Source organism: Sturnus vulgaris, chromosome 1 (assembly GCF_052056855.1).
Source record: "Sturnus vulgaris isolate bStuVul1 chromosome 1, bStuVul1.hap1, whole genome shotgun sequence".
In the NCBI taxonomy this organism is placed as follows: domain Eukaryota; kingdom Metazoa; phylum Chordata; class Aves; order Passeriformes; family Sturnidae; genus Sturnus; species Sturnus vulgaris.
In genome coordinates, this window is record NC_142243.1 from 37706491 (window position 1) to 37732863 (window position 26373).

A 26373-nucleotide genomic window follows, 5' to 3' on the forward strand; every position below is an offset into this window, starting at 1 on the left:
ACAGAGTCTATCTGCATTGAAATTATTTATATTTCTGAGAATATGGAGTTATATTCCTTTTATTAACACATCTTTGCATAAACTCGCATTTGGACTTGAGAAGGTCTTTTGTTTCTAACTGTGTTATCCAATACTGACTGGTGTGTGATGCTTGGGGATGGTTCTGTGGATGGCCAGGAACTGGACCTGATGATCTCTGTGGGTCCCTTCCAACTCAGCTTATTCTGTGATTCTGTGACTTGTGTGTCAGACTATGCTTAAACTGATAAAAATAGATATGTAAGTGTTCTTCTGACTTGGAGTGTTTACAAGTAAGAGCATTGATATGAATTAAATTATTTATGAGAAAAGCATCTAGCTAGAAGTTTAACTGCTTTAGCCTTTAAAGTTCTCTAAAACACAGACAAGGGATAAACAATAATAACAGCCCATTTTGTGACATCTTCAGGGAAGAAGATGAAGGGAGAACATAATTAGGTCTTCTCATATGAAATTTAACTTTTCACTTGATGTTTTCCTGTGATAACTTGTATGATGTTTTATTTGAGTGTACTTCCATTATCTGTTTCCCTTTGTAATGTGTGCAAATCTCTAACATCCCCCTCTAAATAAATCTTTTGTTTCCTCTAAAAAAAGATAGAGTAGATTTAGTTTAGTTTTAGAATTTTTTTATTGTCTTTTATATTCAAAAACCATAAAGAAGTGCAGAAAAAAGCTTGCAAGCCTTAATGTACTTTTAAAAACTCATTAAAAATATCCCAAGTGTTTTATCTGGTGAGGACTATTACCTGCTTTATTGCACTATTTGCTTCAAAGTTTATGCCCCTGTATTTGCATAGACAGTAGCTGGGTCCTTCATTTCTGGATAGGTATGTCTGGGAGAATGAGCATCAATACTTCTGAGAAGCATAATGGATCTTGGTTACTTTTCAATAATATTTTTAAAGTTTTCTGTCTTCTAGAGGAAAAAGGCAAGAGAACCTCTCACCAAGTTCACTCAATTTAATTAGTAATAGCCTTCCCATTGCTTAACTTTTACTCTTCCACAACTATCCAGTGCAGTGTTTTTATTCCTGCAACAGTTTCATTCCAGTTTTCAGATATTGCTTTCTTCTTTCTGTTTTGTTTTTTAAAAAAAATTATTGAACATCGTGATTGAAGAAAGTGCTAATATCTGAAAAATCATCATTACTTTATTGTCAACTCACAGGACTATTTGAATAGGAGACCTTCAACAGGAGCTGAGATCAATGCAATGGTTCAGTGAAAATATGCACAGGCTTTCTGGGTAATGGTAATGCATTATTTGCTGAATAAGATCGAAAGGGTCTGAGTATTTTGTATCTAAGGTGGCCAGGGACGACTACAGAGGGAAAAGCTCAATTTTCTATTTGTGGATCATCTAGCTTTTAGTGCAAGACAAACCCCGGATACTTAGTATGGCCATAAAATTAAGCTTTTTATAAATAGACTGGAGAGTTATTTTAAGTGATTTCCTGCAGTATACTACTTTGCCACCTGTGGGGGAAAAACCCATCCCCATCCCTTGCTCCACTCTCCACACACACACTGGCATCTGAAGACTTCATCTATGGCTTACATTTTCAAGTAAGAAAATTTATCTTGATTTATACTAAGATTTCTTTATATGCATATTTCTCTCTCTCTCCCCCCATTAAATATTATTTAACAAAGTGTTTTATCAGTGATTTCTGTTTTTCAAAGCAGAATGTTTAAAAGTGCTAAAGCTCTGATTTGTGTGGCATGACGCTGTAGACTAAGGGGACTTGTGTGGCCGTTAGTATCTATAATAAATGTAAATGACTCAAAATCTTTCCGAAACTGTTTTAAATCATATGAAGTCCTTGAGTCTCACACATTTAATATGTAGAGACTTAAAAATATGGTAGAAACCTTGTAGAAATTCATATAATCATTCATTACTTAGTCATTCAAGTGTACATATTATTGGACTGAAAATAATATATGTTGAATGAAATTTGTTGGAATAAGACGAGGAAGTATTAAATGCTATAAATTTTATTAGATTGCTTTAAAATGGAAGGCTTATTTTCTTTTTTCTTTCATCTTCTTTTTCATTATTATGATTATCATTTCTTATCTTTGCAAGTGCACAGAAGTTAATTTCAAACAATTTCTGGGTCTGGGGGACCTCACATATAAGAAAACTTTTGCATTTTGAGAAATAGCAGTGTTTTGAATTTTTGAAAGTGTAGTTTCAGGCTGTAATATTCTAAAATTCAGGAAAGAACCAAGGGAGTGGTTTGAAATTATCTCTGGGAATTTATATCTAAGCAACAAATGGTCTCATCTGTGATTGCATCTGAGCCCAGTATGTAAACAGATAGAGTCACACTATTGATACACCTAATATTTGAAGGAAAATGTCATAAGAAAATGTTCATGATCTGTGGATTACCTAAAGTGCAAAATATAGACCACTATAATGTTAACAGTTTTTCCAACAACCTTCCTTGCATACTTGTAAGGAGAAGACATGCTTGTCTGCCCACAAGATGCTGTTTCCAAGCATAAAATCATCAACTTCAACCTAAAGGAGGAAAGTGTAAGCCACAAGTGATTATTTCATTGAATTATTTCTGTATCTTCAGGTAGATGCAGATAAGTGTTATGGTAATGGAGGCACCCTGAAAACTTTGCTTGTATTGCCTCTACTAACTCCTCTTCATTAGAGCTACAATCAGAAAAAAATTGTATTTTTCGTTTACTATCCTATAATACAATGGTAATAAAATGTTGTATTTTTCAATAAGATTAAAGTCTTTTTATTAACAATCTAGGTAATTTCCAAGGAAATTATTTGATGCTTAATAGTTTACCACACTTTTTTTTTAAAATAGCATGCAGTCTTTTTCCCCTTTTTTGTATGATTTATGGCTATTGTCTATGTGAATTGCTGTCAAACTGCATGGGTTAAGTTCTGAGGAAAATATTTCAGGATTTTCCTCGGAACTGGTCAAAAATTGGAGGTAAATGAAGCAGTTATGCCACTGGCCAATGCATATTTTACTGATTTGATCTTTGCTTTGTTTTCTGCAACATTTGTGTGAAGTAAAATCTATTCATGAAATACCCAGTAACTATGTCTGCTTCACACAGGTTGAATTTAGTGAAAAGTTACATCATATGATTGATGTTTCTCCACTCTTTGGAATTACTCCTTTCTGCCATATTTCTGCAGGTTCTATTAAGAAAATTGCCCATGTAGAAACTTTCACATTTCTGCAGTCACACAAACTAGCTTCTTTTCAAAGCAGAGCTAACAGTTCATTTTTCAGAAATACTTCAAGTTCTTTGCTTTTTTTCCAAGACTCCAAATTCTGTAGTTTCCTTTGTAGAAAAGTCAAAAAAACATATTTTAGCTATTCAATATGTTCAGGGATTGAGTCGGTTTTCAAAAGATACAGCATAGTTTATAGGAAAAAAAGTATTTCCAGTTAAGTATGTTATTATGATGGTCATGATATGTGATGCTTTTCTGGTGTGTCACCTGCTATGGGACTCAGATTAGTTAATCATGGTTTAACACCTTCATAGTCAAAGAAAGCAACTAAAAAGGGCAAACTTCAAAGGCTGAAAATCAAAGAAGCAGGTAAAAGAAATAGCCCCCCTGTCTTGACATTTGTGATTCATGTCTACAGCAGCCAAAGTATGGTGTTTGACAGAACATATCATGTTAGTTCATTATCACTGGCCATATCCTTCTGGAGGGAGTGACTTTTGTTATAAAAATACCCACTCATAAGATGCCTTCAGATTTCATTGTTTTTATACTAATGGATTATTTACCCAAAAAAACCCCATTTCCACTGGGATGTAACTTCAATATCACATTACTTTCCACTGTAAGAACAAATAGTAAGGAAGAGAACATCAGATTTTCAGTTACAGATGGGTTTTGGGAGTCAGTTCTGCTATGATCCATCACACCTAAAAATGGATTTTCTTCCATTAAAATCACTGAAAATGTTGATTGTTTGGCAAACTTGGATGAACCAAGGCTGAGAACATACATCATAGCACTAACTTAGGACAGGGACTGTGCCACTCCTCATGTACTGTGCAGTGATAAGCAACTTGGTGTCAAATGGTAAATACACTCTTCTCACTGGAGAAGTTTGGTAAAACAGCTCAGTGTATTTAGTCATGACTTTAGCAGCAAAAAGACTCTGAATTGTAGTTACTCCATGCTAGCAGAAATTTCTTATTCAGATATCTGTCAAGTTACATAATATCATGTGAATTGTGGTAAAGATTTTAAGAATTTGTAGCTCTTAACCATGCTCCCATTGTGCATCTGAATTCCAGTCATCCAGCTAAAGCCACTAGACTTCTAAAAAAGAGCTTCTTTCAATGGTGGTGTAATGTGGCTCTAAAATGATTTCTTTCTCTTTCTCAAACAGGCCTAGGTTTTCATTACAATTTTTCTATAGTTTATATTGGTTTTTACTTAATATCTGTACACTGTTTGATATAACTTTCTAAAACAGAAGAAAAAATACTGTTCCTCCAGCAGCTGCAATAGGTTTTTATTAAGACATAATTTTGAAAATACTACTTTTGTAGTACCTATTTTATTATATTTTCTGTATTTATTACCTAAAATTCCTACATTTTAGTAGCAAGTTTACTGATACTTAACCTCTGCTGTGCTTTTTTTCTCTTGTAAGCTTTATTTGATTTCATAATGGCTCAAGTTCTTATGCAATGATATAAGATGAGCATTACTTTCTTTTCCTACATAAACCAAATTCCTTATCCCTCACCTGATCATGTCAGCCTCTGAAAGAAAGTCATCAAGCTAATTGTGATTTTATATGTCTGGAAGGAAGATGCTGAAATGAAAAGTCACACTTCCATTTGAATAAATTGCTCCTAGGCAATTTACTAGGAACATCTATGTTTATCTCAGCAGTAGAATAAAAAAAAATAAGAGTTTATACAGGGACAGATAAATTGTTCTTCAAACAATACAGCACTAATATTTTCTGAAAACTTTCCTAAAAGCTCTCTGGCCAGATTCTAATATCATCATCCTTCTACCATTAAATAAAATTTGCTAAAACAATCAGATAGATGAAAGAGCCTGGACTTTGGGGAAAGTATTACTAGCTAAGGACAACCTATGTAAAATCAAACAAAGAAAAGTGAAAAAATACGAGAAATTAGAGATGAGTCAGTCATACTATCTAGGAGAGGGAGATAAATGTAGAAAATGGTCTTCTCTGAAAATCAATGGGGTTAGCATACCTAAATCATCTCGTTTTAAGCACAGGTCTGAATGACTGCAGTCTAATAAAACATCACTGTTTATATGTATGCCACTTGCCCTAAAGACACAGGGTTTTTCAATTTCATTTAGTTCCCAGTGAAAGACAAACTGAGATATATTACATTGCATTTTCTGAAATTTAAACTATGTCATGGGCAGTTATTGAATCACCTGACTAATCCTGAATTGTTATTCTGCTATAACTTGATCCCAGCAGGATTTATTTTTTAAACAATCAAGCCTAAAGAGAGAAAAAAAATTTGTCCCAGGGAAATCAGCTACTTCAGGTAAAATAATCCTATTTATGGGTAGAGTGGCTCAGCTGGCCTCCAGATATCTATTTTTTTAACAGGGATTAGAAATTGAGACTATACAAAATATATGTTGTGCTTTTAAAATTTTGCAAGGGGTATTATAACGGAAAACATCTTGATTAATAGGTTAGCTTGATGACTATCAGTTTGTGGCTCTTGTTCCCTTTGTAAAATTTAGGAGACCAATCTGCATTATGCACTAAGTAGAACCTCAATTTTTTCACCATTTTTTTTCCTTTTGTTGAACACCGGTTGTAATTGGTGTTTCCATACTTCACTGCATGAATGTGTCTGTGTGAGAATATGTCACATAATAAAAATCTAGAAAGAGGTAACTTGGTCAAGGATGTAGCATGTCATACAGAGCTTTAACCCAAGAGAGAACACTGGTTTCAAAACCTTATGAAATTGCTTTGATATCCCAGCTCTTTTATGCCTGGCTATGAAATAAGTTGCCTTTTCTTAAGAATCAAGCATTGCTAGGGCATGGATTTCCCACTGGAAGCTTGTGAAAAAGAAAATAGTCACCAATAGGTGAGTAAAAGCCATTAGAACACTCAAATAAGGAAAATAATTGTTTAGAGCTTTCCAGTTATATTGTGTTATTGGCTAGAGGTATTTGGAATGAAAATATCACAGGCCCATGTAGCCATGATAATTACAAACCTGGAAGACATTTGAGTAATAATGATCCCAGTATTCTGGCGTTTACTGCTGTGAATACTGTGTAAGAGCTTAATGGGAGAAAAATATATAAATAAATTAGGAACTGCAACTGTATATAGATAACAATTTTAAATTCATTTCATGGCTGAAAAAGCTGGGGCTTGTTTTTATTAAAATGCATTTTCTATAATCTTTCAGTGTATCTTTGCATGAGTTTTAGAGATATCACATTTCTTACAATAATTTTTTTTAAAGAGGTGTGTGCCCATACCTTACCAGTACTGGAAATAAAAGACTGAGAGGATCCATGCAGATGGAGCTAATTAGCCACAGGATCTAACCAGGGGAAAAATCACAGTCATGGTTTCACAAGTTCACTCTTTATTATCTCTGCATGCATCTTAAGGACTTAGTGCCTAAAGGGGCTTCTGGTCTGTGTTGTGTTGGGTCGGTAGGGAAAGGTGATCAGTGTGCAGGGTAGAGAGAAGGGGACTCGGAGGAACAGGACTCAAAAAGAGAAAGTGACAGCAGGGAACTGTGATCAGAGGGTGTGTGGAGCACAAGCCCATTTTCCTACATAGTGTGCAAGGGTGATGTGATTCCTAGTTCCAAGTCTCTTGAAATTGGAGATCTTGGGTTCTCCCTGTTGGGTGCTTTCAGGTCAAGTTTACCTTTGTGTTCAACAGAAAAAAACCCAAAACCTCACTTCTTGGAAGACTGACACTCTTTGCTCGAAGTCCACACACTGCAGTGTGCACAGAAATGAGTGGGGAAGGTGGAGATCATGACTGGCTTAAGACACATTGGTGTTTGTCAACACAACGTGTGTCTGTGTTAAACACAGTATAAGTCTTGTGGAAAAGGCCATGCAACATTATTTAAGGACCTTTCTTAAAGTTAATAGGATAGTCTAGACTTTATATTGAGCTTTAATTTGCTTGAATCCTGACTTTTCTTCTGTCTAATTTGAACTGAAATTGAATTATGTAACAAAATAAGAACCCAATTTTTTTCCTAATGAAGACAAGAATAAAGACATTTCATTCTTTTTTCTCCTCTTTACATCAAGAAAAAATGGTAATTTAGATTTGTGTGTGCTGTGCTTCAAGACAGGTGTAATGAGTTAAGCAATTTCATATTTTCTGCTGTTCCTCCTGCTTTAATTTTAGGTAACTTTGCAATGACATTTCTCATTTCAGAGACATTATTTAAATGCTCTATTCTGCTTTCTTGAGCACATGACACGTGCGACTCACAAGACCAGTTAAAGTGATGCTTTCCTATCTCACATTTTAAAAAAATGCAATAAATTCAGATTTTTTTTCTTTAGTAATAATCTTTGTTATTAATGTTCGGTTTTTGTGTTATGAAAGATGCTAACGCAGGAGAGAGATTGCAGTTTTCATCCCAGCCTGAAACAAACATATCAAACAGAGCTCTAAGTATGAAGTTTGCACAGGCTGAAGGTTTTTTTCAGATCATACTTAAATATAGTATATTCATGTTTATCTCCTGTTGAAAACTTTTAACCCATTAATTATCCAAATATATTGGAGTCACTTCCTATATGATTGAAGAATCAGCTCAGAGATTAAACATCCCTCTTGCCTGGTTTACAGGTATAAACACAATTGTTGGCCTTCCTGTTGAAGGAAATGATTAAAATTCACCTCATCTCAGAGTCTTTGGAACAAACTCAGCACTAGAGAAAACCATTAATTTTGAAGTTCTTGAGTTATCTGGAATATCTGAAGCTTTACATTATTGGTGCTTCTGTTGAATTTCAGATTGTTCTTTCAGTTGTCATCAGTTCATAGAAGCTACTACACAATAAGATTAACAAGCAATTTCTAAAATAATAAATAATGCATTCATATATTCAGAAGATATTATTAGTGATAAGAAAACATTTATTAAAAAAAAGAAAAAGTAAATAGTCCACTTTTTTAACAGAAATCCCAAGAAAATTGGAATATATAATTCCTAGAAATGGTACAATCTCTCAGAAGAAATGGTCATTTCTAAACTTGTATTAAAGATTTTGTTGTGCTCTTAGAAGTTTTTTGCCTTGGGAGTTCGCTTTTTGTTTTTTCCCTTACAGATTTCTCAGTAAGTACTCTAGCACAGCAGTTAAGCTGTAAATAAGATTGCCCAGATGAAGAAATTGTTTACACTCAAGTATAGCTCAGAAAGTTGTCGAGAAATACAAGATGGATCACACTTACTTCCTGCCCTCTGGACTTTGATCTAATGAGCTGTATGCAGAAAGAAGCACTTAGCATTTCCGACTTTTTTTTTTTTTTTTATATAGCCATTATCTGCCTCTTGCCTTAAATTGCTTTGATAGGAAGGCAGAAAAGGGTGCAATGCAGAAAAACCTCTAATCTCTTCAATCTTGAACAGTGAATTGCATATGCGCATTGATAAGCCTTTGGTGTACTGGAGGTACTTACATTTAAAGCAAGAACTTATCTCCTTTTCTGTTAAAGCTTTAGTTATTTCACAGATGTTAATGAGCAATAAATAAGCAAATACTTCTGACTTTGAAAACTACACTTTGGAGTTTGTGAGATAAATGAGAAGTTTCAAAATACTAGTGATGCAAATATTTTTATCTTTCTTATCTCTCTGAAGCAAGTCTTCATGGAGATGTTCTGTATGTGACTGAACTGGAAAAGTGGCTAGTAACCAACTGTCTCTACAAAGCACCTGTGGACTTAAACTCACCCCCTTGCTCATTATGAATCATGTGAAATGATGCAATATTCCCATCTTAACTGTATTATTGAAAATTTCATAACATTTTTGTAGCTTTAAGAATGAAGGGACAGCTGAGACTACTTCATGAGGCAATCTAAAATTATTATGTCTCTGATTTTATTTATATGTTGTATTCAGCCTGAGGACCTGGTTGAATGAAAACATTACTTCTTAAACCACGAACCAATTATAACCTGCAAGTCCTGAGTCTGTGGAAGATACCCTCCAATATGTATCTAGATCACTTTGTGTTATGGTTTTGCACTAAATCCTAAAAAAATGCAGGATCAATACTGTGCCAAAAAACTGAGAAATTCCCCAAAGATTAAATTAATTTAGGAACCTTGATTCTACTGGGTCAAAGGTGAAACTGTTAGAAATACGACAAGTTTATTACTAGCAAAGTACAGGTTAACCAGTATGACAAGTGATCATAGCAGGCTCTCTAGCTTCAAGCTGCAGAAGACAGCATAAAATTTTCTGCAAGTGAGACCTGGCAAATTATTATTTTTTCAGACACAGAACATTAGAACTTGGGATTTGATCAAAATTTATCCTAAAGGAATCTTTTTTCATACCCCAAAGGAATGATCCAACATGATTTTATCTGTGTGCTGAACCTCTCTCTTCTTCACTTTGCCCTCAGTGGCAGGGGGAAAGATTGTTTCCTGTCTTCTTATTATGGTTTGCAGGCTTGAAGAAAAGGTCATATTTTATGCAGTCTTAGTGTAGCCTACGTAAAGAACTTCTAGGGAGAAATGCAAATCAATTTCTTTTTTTCCCCTAAAACCATCTTGCTGTAAAACTCCAGCCTTAATGGTTGGCTGCAGTCTTTTCTGACACCATAAATGTTACACAAGTAGTTCTCACTAATGTTGGTAGAAACAGGGTGCATAGCTTGAGGACAGATCATAGTCTTCATCTTGTAGGACATGAAAATAATTGAGACTCTGTTGTCAAGACCTGAGCTCTTCTTCGAGGGTTAATGTGTTTTGGCAAGACACGCCAAAAGATTATCTCATATTGAAAGACACACATCCTGGAATGTTGGATGGGAACATACAAAATGTCACCAAGCAATTCATATCACTTTTGTGATCTCCACCATAGCCCAAAAAGTGTTTTTGTCCAAGGGTGTTCAGCATTTTTCACTTGATAAAAAAATGGTTATCCTTGAGGATGACATTTGTCATCTGTGCTAAGTAGTTATCACTAAAGAGCTTAAATCACATATTTTTAATAAAACAAGAAATTATTTTTTGTTTCAAAATAAATGTAAATAAATTATGTGGACAAAAATAATGCCCTTATTTTTTTAGTTTAGAAAAATATCAACATTTTTACAGTTTAAAGATCAGTGTATACAGGTGTTGTTTTTTAATTCAAACCCCCTTTTAAATCAGTGAGTGACAAATGTTTTAGACATTCTGTTTACTCTTTGAAAATAATAATGCATTCATTGGTGTATGTGCATCTCTTACCACTATGGGTTTTTTTGTTTCTGTATTAGATTATTCATCTGGTATTTATGATGCAAAAGAAAAAGAATCAGCTTTATGCTGGATTCCTGGTGTTGTGCCCAGGAATTAAGAAATCACTGTCTCTGATTCTGTTCATTCTTTGCCAAGCAGATATTATTTTAAATTTCCGAACAACGTATGTCAGCAAGTCTGGCCAAGTGATATTTGAAGCAAGATCTATTTGTATCCACTATGTGACTACGTGGTTTATCATTGACTTAATTGCTGCACTTCCTTTTGATCTTCTTTATGCTTTCAACGTCACTGTGGTAAGTACTAACCCATCCTCTTCATTGTTCTCTTTTTTCAAGAGGGGTTTGTTGATGTGGGGCTTTTTCCCCGGATCTGGAGACTAAAATTGAATTAACTAAAATACCTAGATTTATTTTACAGCTTTGTGGTGTACTTTCACCCTGCATGTACCAATTTTTTAATCAAACAATCTTTGCTTTGTAATAAGTTGCAACTATATTAGCTTTGTGTCTAATTACTGTACTCAAATACAATTTGCTGTGGCTTTTACTTTGTTATGCTGCATAAATTCACTCCTTAATTTTTCAAGACTCATAAATTTTTACTGTGCTAAAGTAAATGGTTGTTATGGTCAGGATGTTTATTTAGCCAGGAATCCTGTTTCTGTTTACTTCTGGGAATTTTAGTGAACAAATTAGCATGACTACTAATTTTTATTGTGTTATAACATGTATTGCTTACAAGTGTGATTTACTTTTACTTTGATTTCAACTATTTTTTTTTTAGGAATGTAATGACAAAAAGCTTAATCTGCTCTGAATATGTTTGCTCTAAAATTAGGCAATGTCACAATCATGATGGGTTACATTTGCATTGGCTTATTTATGCTAAGACAAAGGTTTTTATTCTGCTAGCCCTATTGGATTTTATAGAGTAAGGATCTACTAAGCAAAATTGCAATAAACAAACAAGCAAACGATCCCCCCCAGAAAATCCAAACACCTCCTGCTCCTCTGAATCAGAAGGTTTAGTTTTTGGAAAAATGTTGTCAGAGGTTTCTTAATTTTGTGGATTTTTGCCATAAAAGACTAAGGTTTCCAGCTGTCCACTTTCTAATTCCCAGAATTTTGATCTTTCACAAACAGATGCACTCAATCTCAATTTCATTAAAAGTGAGTTACAGACAAGTATAGAAATGATAGGATAAACACATATCAGAAAAAAAACCTAAAACATAGAAAAACACTAGTCAGGAAGGGTCCCATGTAAGGTATCATGTTTGATTTTATCATTTAATTGCATTTCCTTCCATGAACTCCTTTTTCATATCATTTGTTCATAAGGAACCATCAATGCTTTTTAAAACCTGTTAGTTAATAGTTTTGCATTGTTCACTGTTTCTTTATAAAAGGTGGGTAATCTATTTAAATACATTTTACGATCAGTTTATCCCTTACAATCAAACCAAACAGCCAGCATAATGCTGTTGGTTTAATTTCTATTAATAATTTTCATTAAAGTAACCATGTTTACTTTTTCTGTCAAAGAGAAAAATTAAAAATCCAGAAAACAAATTTTTTTGCCCCCACTGGAAGGACTGATAATCTTCCTGTACTTAATTCTGGAAAAGACAGAACTATCCAATGATTATTTTTACAGTTAAAATGTCACATTATTTAAAATGCTGCCATAATATGATTAATACACATCTCCTGTCATACTTTTAAACTTTTTCCCTTAAAAAGACCTCTGTATGATTCCTTGATGGGAACACAGTGCCTTACTATATCATATCTCCTGTCGTGACAAGACTTGGCAACTGTTAATATAAACCTCAAGATAACAATTACTTATCAACTGTTTCAAGAACGGGGGGAGGTGTTAATCACATTATACTTGTTTTCAGACTTCATGATTTAATAAGCCATTTCCTCATGTCTGTTCTCAGATTTTCACTTCATCGACTTTCAGATGTTGCCTCAACAGAACGGTGAGAAGGGGCATCAGGGAGCATCTCACTCCTTGTGCTGCTCAGGCCCTGGCACAAAGGCCAAACCTTTAGGGATGCTCTAAATTCTGCAAGCCATAAGTATAGTGCCATACATACCTACGTATGTATGGCACATATATGTCATACCCCAGGTGGAGATCGATTGATTGAGCCCGAGTGCATGTAAACGCTGTGGAGTCTTTTGCTATCTTTGTATATATTTCAAAAGAAACAGAAGTTAAACTCTATGAGTTGGCTCTACTGCCTTTACACCTTACCAGGATTCTGCCCTACCATTAAAATCAGGGACTTTTTGGAGATCTGAGACCACAGGCACATTCCTGCCTATCCTCAGTGCATGCTGAGATCCCAGCCCCTTCCATCCTTGTGTTCATCTGACATAAAGGATCCCTTAATTTGGGGAAATATGTTTTCAGATGTTGCCATGAAAACCAGGCCATTAAACACTAGTTATAAATGATTGAATTGTTCCTTTTTGAGTAGCTATTGATTGTTGTAGAGCAAGAGTATCAATTTTTTTAATGAAAAGCAACTAACCAGGTGGACAAAAAATTATTAAAAATCCCTCCCACTAGTAACTTCTTTAAACGTATGCCATTTCTTCATTAATTCACTTTTCTATGTAGGAGATGATTCAAGCAGAGAATTTCATCACTGGTTTGTAGCAAAGTTATTTTTTGTCAGTACTTCTCAGGACTATGCTGGTTGACTTTGTGTTAATCTCAGACAAAATTTCGTCCCTGTCCTTTTGACAGAAAAAGGTTAACCCAGCTAGTCTAAAACGATTAACAAAATGGAAAATTTTGATGATTTTATACCTGTGGGCACAGAAAAATCTATGCAGGCACAAGTATGAGTGCTGACTCCTTAATTTGTCTTCCTAAATTTGTGACATAGAAAAAGAAGCTGCCTGATGGCATTTTAGATCTTCCAGTGACATATTGGGCACAAAACCAGAGGAGCATTTGGCATGACTAATGAGAAAATTCAGTGCAATAATACATGATTAATTACATCTGTGTTCAATTTTATGAAGAAATTATTTTGAAATGGGGCAGTCCTTAAACCTTAAAATGAAACTGGCTTCCACATTAAAAAGAATATTATGATGTATGATTAACTGTCTTTATATCTGCAGCTTAACAAAAATGGACAAAATTTAGGGAAGACTGAAAACTGCCAGGGCACACATATAACTGTAACAGTTCTTTTGCAATTTCTTGTTTGTAGGAATATTAAAAATAAATCAATAAATAAATTCACTGAAGCTAGCTAGCATTATTTAACTGTGGTGTTTTAGAACACAGACTCCCATGGGAAGATGAAGGCTCCAATGTGTAGGCCATAGCACATATACAGTCATTGTACAGAAAATCATTATACAAATGTTTGTATGTTACTGCTACACCTTGAAGTGTCAGTCATGAATAGGACCCATTTATAAGTGCAACAGAACCATGTTTGGGTCAAACAAGCCAATGAGAGAGAAGAAAAAGAGACTTTGGGAAACTAATTACCATTGAAACAGAGGCAGCTTCATGGCAGTTAAAGAATAATTATAAATTAAAGTTACATTATTGTAGTAATATAACATGGCAAATACTTCAAATATTTTTCAGCCTTCTGCCCTAGATTTGCAGATATTCTTGGGCTTAAGGCCACAGACATAACTAATTCTCTGGCACTGTAGATGGAGAATGACATAAAATGAGGAATGAAAATGCAAGGGATGACCTTGTAAGTGTTTGTGTGCTCAAATGTCAGATCTTATTTTAACAATGTATTTTGAAAGAATGTCATATTTTTGTTGATTTTCTTTTTTTTCCTTACTACGTACATGAGAAAAAATGTAAGGGTTCTTGAGGAGAAAAAAAACCACATTAAATAATGGGCTGCAAATATTGCTCTTTGTAGAGGCTCATGGGAGAATTACTTATGCACTACCAAAAGTGTGGTGACAAAAAAAAATAATGCTTGTAGATTTCTTATTTTTTTCTTTACAGGTTTCCCACATGCCTAATTCCTGAGAGTGGAATATAATCAATTAAGTCTCTGAACAAACAAAAAAATCCTGATGCTACAGAATATATCAGTCACCTCAGATCTAGCTGTTGGTGAATGCACACAAATAAAATTTAGATGTCAGATTACTATCTTTGGTAACAGAAAGGCTGAGCTTCAGGATGTTCTGAATTAGCAAAAGCAGAAGGATATTGACTGAGCTGTGATTTCAGACTCGCTTTTGAGAGAGCTCTTTGCTGTGCTCTGGGAGTGCTGTGGCAAGACACGTCAAGTCTGATGTTACTTTTCCAGGTGATGCAGGTATCCTGTATCAACCAGGCCTTAATCCTAGAGTCTCATTAATGGAGGAAGAAAATAAAAGCTCACCCTTAATGAAAGTTATGGTTATTTAATCTTAGACAAATACATTAGAAATATTCAGATGCTAATCTATATATTGCTTGTTATCTCTGCCCAACAGCTGAAACACAGGCCAAGTACATTCCCTGCTGTGGGAAAGCTGTGGGCTGTGCCCAATATGGTATGGGGTAGGTTGCAGGATGCTCTGGAAGGGCGGGGGTTATCCAGAGATTGCTCTCTTTATGCTGGAATTACTCTAAGGCCAGAGGCACATAGTTCATAAACTGGTGTATGCTTAGGGTGCTGAGCAGATTAGGTGATTCTTTTTGCCACATAAACTTGAAAGGCAATAAGATATTAGGGGATTTAAGAAACAGTATTGGAAGTTTTAATGAAAGCTTTTTTTGACTACTACTTAGTGCAGAGCAGTAAAATATGCCCAGGTTTCCTGAACACAGGGTTAAATCTCAAGAACAAATTTGAGCCTTCTCTAACTTCTCTGCTTTGTTATTCTGCAAAATATCTGCTTTTTGCTATTGCCTCTTCCATGCTAAATTATAGGCTGGTTTCATCTCATTCACAGTTAAATTAGGTCTGCTGTTAGCTGAAGCCGAAAATCATTGTGTGCTTGGAGATATCTATTTTGTGGTTTCATATTGCAATCAAATGATCTTTGGTCAGTTTGACTATTATGTTTCTGTTCTAGAGCTGGGAAGAATCCATTTTTCACAAACACAAATTTTTAGAGCTAAATCTGAAAGAAACACGAAAGATCTAGTATTTCAAGTTTGGTTTATATCAGCAATAGTAATTACATATTTACACATCAAAATTTTGCACTTTTTTTAAGGCCTCTTTGCTGTTCTCTGCTGTCTTAAGATTTAGCCTAGTTAGCTACGCATGTGATTGAAGAGAGGGCAACGTTTCGTAGAGCTTTGGAATTTCCTTCCTTGCAACAAGAGACCTGTGTGATAGAAGCAAGCACTGACGAGTGGTTTTCCCTCCCTGCGCTCCCAGGTTTCCCTCGTCCACCTTCTGAAGACAGTGCGGCTCCTGCGGCTCCTGCGGCTCCTTCAGAAGCTGGATCGCTACTCCCAGCACAGCACCATCGTCCTCACGCTCCTCATGTCCATGTTTGCCTTGCTCGCCCACTGGATGGCCTGCATCTGGTACGTCATCGGGAAAAGGGAGATGGAGCAGAACAACCCCCTTACTTGGGACATAGGTAAGTTCTTCCTTCCCACGTGTACACACACACACACACACGTATATACCCATAAATGTATGCAAATATGTAAAAGTGCATGTGTAAGTCACCCAATATTTCGGGTTTTGTTCTATCTTATACCATTATTTAGCGCCGTTTGTAGAGAAAAGGCACTCTGAATTTCAGGTCAATCTGAAAAAGAGGGTTAAAATAAAAGTCAGTTGGAAAAAACAGGAAATACTTTTAGATTTTCAAGAGAGATTCAAATTTTGGAAGATTCAGGATCTGTATAGGAAATGGCTAGACAGACTGCATAGAAGAATAGATTAGACAACTCATCCTGGTTTTGCAAATTAGGAAAATTCATCAACAGAAACATTCCCTGAAGTGTGCCGATTATTTCTTCCTATACGTTGAAACACAAAGGCCCTGAAATGTCTTCAAGTTAAAAACTCCCTTTGGAATTATTGTCTAGAGGATCTGCAGGGCAGGTGAGGTATTTATCAATTAAATGCTCAGTTTTGATCCAATCTTTAGCTTCTATCCCAGTCTTCATTCTGACCTGAGTGTTCTACATTAACTCTTCAGATTTTAAGCTTTTCATTTTTTGTAATGAAACATCTTCCATAAACAAAGTTTATCTAAAGGTGAGACAGTTTCCCAAGAGAAAAAATATTTGGTGTGGGGGAAGTAATGCAAACACCTCTGATCAAAGGCTCAGTGATATGCATTCAAGCGGCAGATTGCCCTGTTCTTGTCTCCTTTAATTTCTTTGTTTGCTCTTACCCCCATTATCACCTGTCTAAATATCACCTAATTATGATAAATCTGAGGGGAAAATGACAACCATATAAAAGTGCTTGACCTCAGAGAAGTGAGGATGCTGGGTCAGGAAGACAAAAATATGAAAGTCCAAAGAATACGTGTTTCTAGTTTTTCAATAAGTTACTTAAAGTTTTGTGGCATTTTCTTAGTCTTCTAAGTTGATTGTTGATTTGTCTTTTCATTTGTAAACCAGGTCTGTGACCTGCTGCTGAACTCCTTATAGAGAGCAAACTTCTGGCAGAAAAGACTGCAGCTCTAGGGGAGACTATACAAAGAAAACCCACTGTGCAAAAATTGGTCAAATACCACTAACAGAGAAACAAATCCAGATAAATAATAATAATGATGATAATGTCTCCCTGGTTGGAAGCAGCTCTGAAGGCACTTTGTCAGCTTATGTAGGCCACAAACAATAGCTGCTTTCAAAGCTTTCATTGCAGTCCAAATGATGAAGATGGGCTGCATCCTTGCTCCCTGGGTAGGGCTGATGGCCATGCTCCCCATGCTCCCTTCTCCCTGAGGCAAGGCCACATTCAGAAAACTCTCATATGCTCTGAGGCTCTTGGCATTTATTACTGTGAACACATCAACCTTCACCCCTCCATTTTGTCTTTTCTTGGGCTACAGCAGTAATCGCCAAATGTCCCAACAAACTCATTAGAACCAATCCCAGTTTAACTGGAAGGGAGGCATTTCCCAGGAGTCCCATTTGTGTCTCAGTGAAGAGGGCTGTATGTGGGTTATCACACACTGATCATCTTCCAGTGCCTTGGCCAGAACTGTTCCTTAACAGCCCCTCACCACTAAGTTACCTCAACCTGTGACAATCAGGGACATTCCCTGGACAGCTGTAGGTAGTGCATTTCCACACTGGATGGGCCAAAGCACTTAGTGGTGTGTGCTCTCAGACTTTCACCTTCTACATGGGAAAAGGGCTTTTCTATTGGGCTTACAGACAGGCATTTTTTTAGGGTTTTTCTATCCTAAAGGTGTGAGTTTGCATTTTTGCCTGGCAGGCTGTTACACCACCTTCTTGGATGGCCTCTAAAATATTGAGATGCTATAAATTTATAATAAAAATTATACTGCAATGACTCCTGTAATGTTCCTACAGATATTAGTTCTAGAGCTAAGCTAAATAATTTATAGCTTTGGAGATTTATTTGGATTTTTTTATTTGGGTTTTTTTTTTAAGTGAAATGGGTTTAAAATGTTAAAGTTTTAAAATGTTAAAGAATTATATACTGGTTTAAAGAAAAGAGCTCAGAAAATTCCAGATATCTGTCATGAAGCTGCTGTTTTGCAAGGACCACTCCAGCACTGACATAATTTCTGGTTAAGCTTACATTTCACATATATGAGCACAAAAATTGGGATTGTGTCTTTTTTTCAATCTGTACAAATTCTGTTGCTCTCCACATGCAAACTACTTGCTGATGAAACACAATGAAATTAAGTCTTGGTCCTCTGTGTATCTTTTGCTATTCTGGTGATTATATGTAGCCAGCCTTTCTTTGCCATTTAAGGAAACTTCAAATGACAAGTTCACTACACTTCATAGCATCCACACTGGGGATATTTTGAGGGGAGAATGGAAGGTGTAATTTAGAGTATGAGTGATTAAGCAAAGTAAAATGAGATCTGGAAATCACCATAAATCATAAGCAAATAATGCACACAGGAGAAATCTTTCTTGGAGTATAATTAAGGTAGTATTACTGTAAGACACTGAGGATATTCTGTTCTCCTAAAGGAAGAGCTCAACTGAAAAATTTGTGCAGTTTTGGACAGCATGTAAAAGAGATTTCTTACTGCAGGCAAAGCAGTAGAACATGATCCTATACTTACAGGTTTCAATTTTTTAATTTTTAATTTTGATATATAAATACCAGAACTGGAGACTCAAGTTTCCATCAATGTATCATAGAATAAGTTTATTCCAGCCTAGAAGAGGCTTTCTAATGGAAAAAAATTTAAAATACCATGGAAAAATTGTACTTTCTATACTTTTTTAATTAAAGGAAATGTATCTCTTCCTTGGAAATTCTACTTTTTATTCTTCACTGGAATGTCTGAGGTGATGTCCACTTGAAAACTGAGTATAGCACCATGAGTATGGACGCTGCAATGTATGGAATAGCTGAAATATAGGAATGGGTTCTAAGAAAGGAAAATTATGTCTGGAATGAAAAGAAGATTAATTTGCTTCTTATGTTTGCTGTTATTTTTGAGGGGAGAGGCAGAGGGAGAAAGAAATCTATTAGCTTTTACTTACTCCATTTAGTGCTTCCTCAGAAAGCCTGCAGCACAGATTTCAAGACCGAGGTTTGCTAACACTTAGAGCAAACATTTTAAAGCTGCAGTATTGTTAACATAATACTTTGAACCTTGCTGTGCCATCAGATATGCACCATATCCCAGATTTAGCAGCATTTGCTTCTGTGTGTCTATTTCTCTAGCTAATTTAAACAAATGTGGTGCTTAATTTGCATTTGAATTGGGGCAATGGGAGTGATAACATTATTCCTATGAAAATACCCAGAACTGAAAATGGCATTTGCTTTGTTCTTACTGGACCTAATTGTAAGCCTTTATTTCACTTGTTGTCCTTATTCAGGCAACATTCCCATGGCAAATATTTAAAAACACGGCTACATTCACAAATTCAGCCACGTGGCTGCCCAGTGAGAAAGGTGAAGTGACTGGGTCTGTCACTGATGAACTGTCATGACGTGGGGGCATTGGGACACAATGTGAAAAACTGGATCACTTGCTCAGCTCTAGTATTGCTAGATTTAACTGATTACATGATTTGGAAAACACCCAGCATGGGCACTGCTTTTAGATGCTGAAAACCTTTACCTCAGCAAGTTCTCCCATCTTAGGGAAGAGTTGTTCCATGTGCAGCATTTTGACTCTAATGTCTGATAAAACCACAACTCCTGGACACATCATTCCCTCCCACTGCAGACAGTGGTGCAGCTCTTCTCCTGCTTTTCCATTCCAGAATTTTCAGGTCCCTCTCTGTTACATTTCACCTTGTTCCCCTCATTTGTTTTCACTGGTGAAACAGATGTCTCCCTGAGACATGATCTTCACCAACCTGTAAAAATAGGGTTAATTTTCTGTTAGCTGACACAGAATAGAGGCTAGACTGTGTTTAGGTTCCTGGATGATCCTAACACTCCAATTCCATTGGCTCCCATTTCTATAGTTTAACTGGTATAAGATTTAGGCATGGGCTCTTTATTTGCTGATTGCTGGTTTGTATTAATATATACTGAGCTATTCCCCTCCTATTCTTATTAAATATGAGAAAATTATTTTTCTACCTGTCTTTACAGGAAACAGACAATGTTGAAAATATTTCCTGTTGTTGAAGGCATTCATTCTGTGAGAACCATGTGAGCTGTTGAAACCCAGCTGTCTTGAGTGTAGCAAGGAGATTAGGAGAGGGCCAAGAGTCAGGATGCTGGCTCCCTTAGATAATCAAAACTGTCAGGTATAATTTGTGCCACTGTCTCAAAAAACAATTCCTTCCTGTCCACCAGAAATTTAGCTGCAACTTCTTGTTAGTCCTACACTAACACAACATTCTGGAGGGGTTGTTATCAATGCCAAATACAATAAAAAAATAAGCAAAAAACCTGTGTTTTTATAGTTAAGAAATATTTTCTTTGGAATAAAATTTAATATCAGGTCTGTAAAGGGCATTGTTCTTCAGCTATTTAAATCTTTATTCCAGTTGAAAACCTCAAGTTTCATCTCAGGTTTTTACTCATTTTCTATTAGTTTTTTAATGTACAGCACTTTTGAAAACAACTCAATTGTGACTGAACCACATACTCTTCAATATAAAACTTCCCACACACACTTTGTTTATCACACTTGCAGTCAGAGCCTTTGAAAGGACTTGGATGCTGACTCCCAGTGAATACCTGCAATTAGCTGTCAGCGGCAGAGTTGGGTACAGAAAAAGGTGCTCAGCACCAGTGTAGTGCCAGTGGGAAATGCTGGAAATAAGACTGTGCCTTCAGAGCCTTTCACTCAGGTATTATAAGCTGGACTGAAGTGAACAGCCTGAATTCACAAAACTACATTCCCCACGGAGCTCTGCAGTAAATTTAAATGCAGGGACAAAGTGACTGGAAGATCCCCACCTGGTGCAGATAGGAGAGAATCTCCAAGTGTCTCTAACCATGTAAAGATTGTGGTGCTTCTGGCCCGATCCAGAAGTCGTCTGAAATGGATTTTCCAAAATGCAGGTGTCCTACATCTTAGATGCAAACTTTAGGCTAAAACCTTGAGCTCAGGTTTCTAAATTCTGCCCAAGTCCTTTGTGGTCCCCAGGTAGCTTCGCTCTTGTCAGAATTTTGTAAGTCAGCATCAAGCTGGAATATCCATTAAGAGAGACATTTACCTGTAATTCCCTTAAGTTTCAACAGCCTGGGAAGTTTTAGTGCCAGGAAGATTTTTCCTAGCTAAGAAACCAGAGGCAGCTAGTTTTAGTTTTCACAAGGTCCTGAGCAATTTTGCCAGGAATTCTGAAGGGACAGATTTAAGCGTATCCTTGACAATACATACTTGTGGCATTAGTATATTTATTCAGCTTAAAATCAGCCTATCCTCTTTCCAGAAGAAAGACTATTTTTAGGTATGTGTGCATCTGATAGCTGTTCCACAAATATTGTATGTTAGTGAACTAACAAGTTTCTGGTGCTCTTAGACCACGTATAACCATTGGGTAAATAACAGTAGAAATCATGTCGGAAAAATCAGTGCCATTACTTCCATTCTTGATCAATACAATGCATAATTTGTCAAAGCAATAATTAACTTTTGACTCCTAACATTTTCATATTATACTAAGTCTCAGAATGTACTGTATAAGCAGGTAAATATGGATTTTTTAAAAAAAAGGATTAAAAACTTGTGTTTGAATGTGACATGAGCACTTTTTACTAAATCTAAGCATTCAAAAAAAGTTTTTAAAATATGAAAAATATAATTATTTTATAAAATATCATTATTTTTATTTTAAAATGTGTGATTATCAGTTGCTTTTGAACCCTCTGAGACGCATGTTCACAACACATTCTTAGCAACACTGGCAACCAGGAACTTAGTTTCAAAAAAAAAAATGAAAACTAGGATTTTGTGAGATCACAAATCTCCAGATAGTGAGGCTGTCAGGAAAATCAGCTAATAGAAGACACATGGCAAAACTGTAGTGCAGAGGAATGATCAAGTTTTGGAACCCAGATAATGGAAATGTTTGGTGCATGCAAGTACATGTGCCTACTTCTGTATTCCAGACCTACCTTCTAGAGTTTGAGCCTGGACCTACATCAAAACAGCTTCCAGTAATTTCAACAACTGCTCAGCTGATGAAGAGCTAGCACTCATGAACCCCAGCTGGAGTCTTGGGAAAGGCTGCAGCTGGCACCTGCTCTCGTGCTGGCTGGCAGATGGCAAGGTTCAGCACAGGTGCCCAGCACGCCCTGCTCAGCTGAGGTGGGAACAGCAGTTCAGTTTATTTTGTGGCACTGTAAGAACTAAGTGAATCCTCTCCAGTGCCAGAAAGAGTACTTGTACATTTCCAAGGATCTCAGCCAAGGGAACAGTGCTCTGCTGTAAAATATTGGTCTGGTTTCACTGCTCCAAACACGCATCCATCAGGTTTGAACTGACACATGTAGATTTATGGATCCTTGTGCAGAACAAGAAAGAACATTATGCTGACTACACTGCACAGCACATCATTCACTAGCAGTGATCAATTGTTCACTTCAGTCTGTCATCTCTCTACCTGAATATTTGATTTTAATTTCTCTTCCAGTCTGCTTAATTATGTTCTCGATTATCGGTTTTCTTCATTTTTTGTCATTAGTAATAACAGAACTTGTTCCTCTGGAACTATGGTCCTTTCTGGTTTTGAAGAGGCATCTTTAAGAAAAAAAAATTAAAATATACCTATATCATGCAGGAGTGCTGATATCTTCAATTTAGTAAAATAAATTTTAATGCTCTCTTCACCTGGGGTATCTGTATTGAAGGTCTATTGTTGTGTTGAATAGAAATATCTGTATACTCACCTGTCTAGTTTTTTTGTTGTGGGGTTCTTTTGTTGTTGTTTTGGGGATTTTTTTGTGGAAAGCAGGGCTGAAAATTCACTTCTAATTAATATTTGAAGGAAATGGTTGATGGTTACGACTCTTGTGAAGTATTTTGGGATATCAATATCTGAGAGACTCAGCCAACTCGTTTGGGTGGTTTTTTCCAGCACTACGTAAAATAATTAGCCCCTGGAGTGTCATACAGAAATAATAAATAGGAATAAACTAGACAACCAAAACAAGATGATCACTTTGAAGCTATGAAACTTTTCAAAGTATTCATCTTACAAATGACTACAAACACTACTTATTACATTGCACACACTTTGAAAAAGACAGGGACATACCAAAATTCTGAAGCATTACATAATGATGAAACAGTCTGAAGCAATTCAAACAGAAAATCTTAATCCCAGGAGTATATCTAACATTGGCATGCTTTTAAATAATTTTATTGCCTTTTTTTAATTCTTAAAAGCTTTACTCCACTGTGAAAGTAATGCTTTTATTGTACACATGTGTAAATTTTCCATGAATTGTTTGAGGTTCACAATATCTAGTCTTGTTAGAAAAAATACAGATAAAATCATTAAAATCAAGAAGAAATGAGAATCAATGCACTTTGTATTTCAAAACAACCCAGATTTAAAGTCTGCTGGATATCTTACCTGAATGGCGAAAATAATTCTGATGTAACATGCTATATATGAGGCCAAATTTGGAGATGCTTGTGATGTGAAATATTAACTGAAGAAAACTTTTCTCTAATTGGGTTAGACTTTTGAAAAAGAAATTAGAGAAAGCTCATCTGGTTTTTGAAGAAAACCTATTTGCAGATAAACATAGCTATTCATTATCTTTAGTACAATAAAAGCAGTGGCACATAGTATTTTCTGTATCTGTCAGTCTGTTAGATTGGACACAGAAATTTAACTGCTGCAAGGGAGTTTTATGTGCAAAACTGTAATCACCAGAACATATGTGGGAAGCATGTGTGGAAACATGTCTGCACATGGCAAAGACCTACACTTACAAATTAAGGTCTTGGAAAGGCTTATCTGAAACTCTGGCCCTGTTTTTTTTTTTTGCCTGTTTTGTATGCTAAATACATATTATATAAATAAATATAAACCAATATATATGTATCAATATACTTTCTACAACAGGTTTTTGTTATTAAAATCCCTCATTTCAGACCAGTGTATACTAGACCTTGCCTAGATTTAAAATATAAATTTATATTTAAAAATATTCATAGAAATTAAGTTTGTGGAAATTATTCAATTTTCTATTTGTAAACCCAAACCAATGTTTTTGAGGTGCAGGTGTGTGAAACTAAAATATCATTTATTGAGCTGAATTGAAGCATTCCCTTTGCATTTAGATTAACATCAATTTGTATTTTAGCTGCTCTAGGCCTTAGTAAGTCTTCCCTGCTGTTCCTTCCTACAGGCTCAGTTCCTTGATTAAACTGTATTTTCCTTTACACACCATACTTTGCTTTCTGATTGAACCATTTTAAGCAATCACCAAATACCCCAGGACTGAGATACCCCATTGGATTTGATGCCCAGAAAAAAACAGGCATGAAAGTAGCTTATTAAATGGAGTGTGAATTTTTTATATAGTTGTTAATACATTTTCAAGATTTTATAAGCAGTAAAAAAAAAATTTGGATACTTTTTAAGTCAAAGGTAAAAATCTGACGTGTGGACGAAGCCCCTGAGATTTGACAAAGTGTTCTGCTGCATTGAACCACAGATTACCTAGGTATCATTTAATAATTCTACAAAGCCGTTTTTATCTCAGTGGAAAAGCTGTATCTGGACCAATTTCTGCAACCTGAAATTGTCACACGTAGGGGGAAAATCTGCCTAGTAAACACCCCAGAAGAGGAGATAGTCCCAAGGAGTAAAATAACAACAGGCTCTTTCCACATGGTTCTGTAATGGGAACACCAGAGAGCATAACCTATTGAAAATTGAAAATATTGTGCATAGAAACTCTGTTAAATCAATTTGAAGTTGCATCAGAGTCTTTAACCCTTAACTGCTGTATGTGGAACTGCAGAACTCTTGGCTGCAGATTGCCTCTGGAGTTTATTTAAACCAGACAGATAGTTGAACCTGGACTATCACATGCAGTAAATCAGGTGAAACACAGTTTGCTGTATCCAAGTCCTGAAAACCTTGGTTGGGTAACTTGTTCTAGGGTTACACTACCCTCCTCTGAGAGCCCTGTACAGTTTGCTGAAACATCGATGTCTCTTACACATTGGTGTAACAGGAAGTTCTGTTAGGACTTCTTAGAAAATTCTACTTCTGTTTTAAAGCTCATGGCTTGGCTTTTCAAACTATAATTTTTCAATCCAGTTTAAACCCACAAAGCCTTTACTATGTGTTTTGAAATCTTTCCAGCAGCTGCTTCAATAGGTGATTGGACTGCCTTTCAGCCTCATCACAGGTAGAAATCCTAGGGTGCTAGAATGCCATGTTGCTTTCCAAAGACATCCCAAAATGACTAAAATAGCTTTTCTTTTGTAGCACAAGCATGCCTTAAATTTTTAATCTAGAGATGTCCTTTGCATATATTCCTATTTTCTATTTATTTATCCTTTTTTCTCTGCCCTTTACCAGAGCAGGTGCTTGATAAAAGAAAGGTTTTCTGCTGCCAGAATACAAAATAATTTCTGTACAGAAATAAAGAAATTATTCAAGAGTCTTTTCTTTCCAGCCTCTTTTCCATTTTCCTAAACCCTGGAAAAGATTTCTGTTCAATTTGTACTTTCAGGTGACAGTGCTAAAGTTACCTAGTAACTGTTTTAAGCCAAATAAGCCAATGTGAAGCTGTGAGAGCATGTCAATGAATTCTTCAGCATGTAAAGTTTTACACAAGCCACATTCTGTAAAAGTAATTATACCTAATTATTTTAAATTGTTTTTCATTGTCAGGTTTAAGAGAGGTGGAGATAAAAATGTTAATGCTTAGGATTCCCTTATGTCACACACTTCAAAAAGACCTGTCGTGTCTGCAGACACAGATGTGTTATTTCAGAACTGCATCAACTTTAAAAATCTAGTGTGCTGTTCCATTAAGACACCACCTTTCTTCTTTACTTTTCATTCTTTCTTTAAATCAAGCCTTTATTACACTTCAAATTCTTGGGATTTTTCATTATCTTTAGATATAATCTAGAGGAAAACATCCCCTGTTGTTGATCTCCCCCTCACAAAAGCCAAATATGTTTGGATCTAAACATAAACTTCCTTGATTCAACTGGCACAAAATAGAAAACGAATTGAAAAA

At 35.7% G+C, this 26373-nt stretch overlaps 1 protein-coding gene across 2 annotated transcripts in view; it reads left to right on the forward strand.

The window, feature by feature from the left end:
* Nucleotides 1-26373, forward strand: part of KCNH8 (potassium voltage-gated channel subfamily H member 8) — a 173195-nt gene that overhangs the window by 91981 nt on the left and 54841 nt on the right. For both annotated transcript variants that reach the window (XM_088164006.1, XM_014883348.2), the window contains exons 6-7: nucleotides 10686-10843; nucleotides 15937-16144. In XM_088164006.1, coding sequence (XP_088020132.1) covers nucleotides 10686-10843; nucleotides 15937-16144 — 366 coding nt within the window. The remainder of the gene's footprint in view (nucleotides 1-10685; nucleotides 10844-15936; nucleotides 16145-26373) is intronic.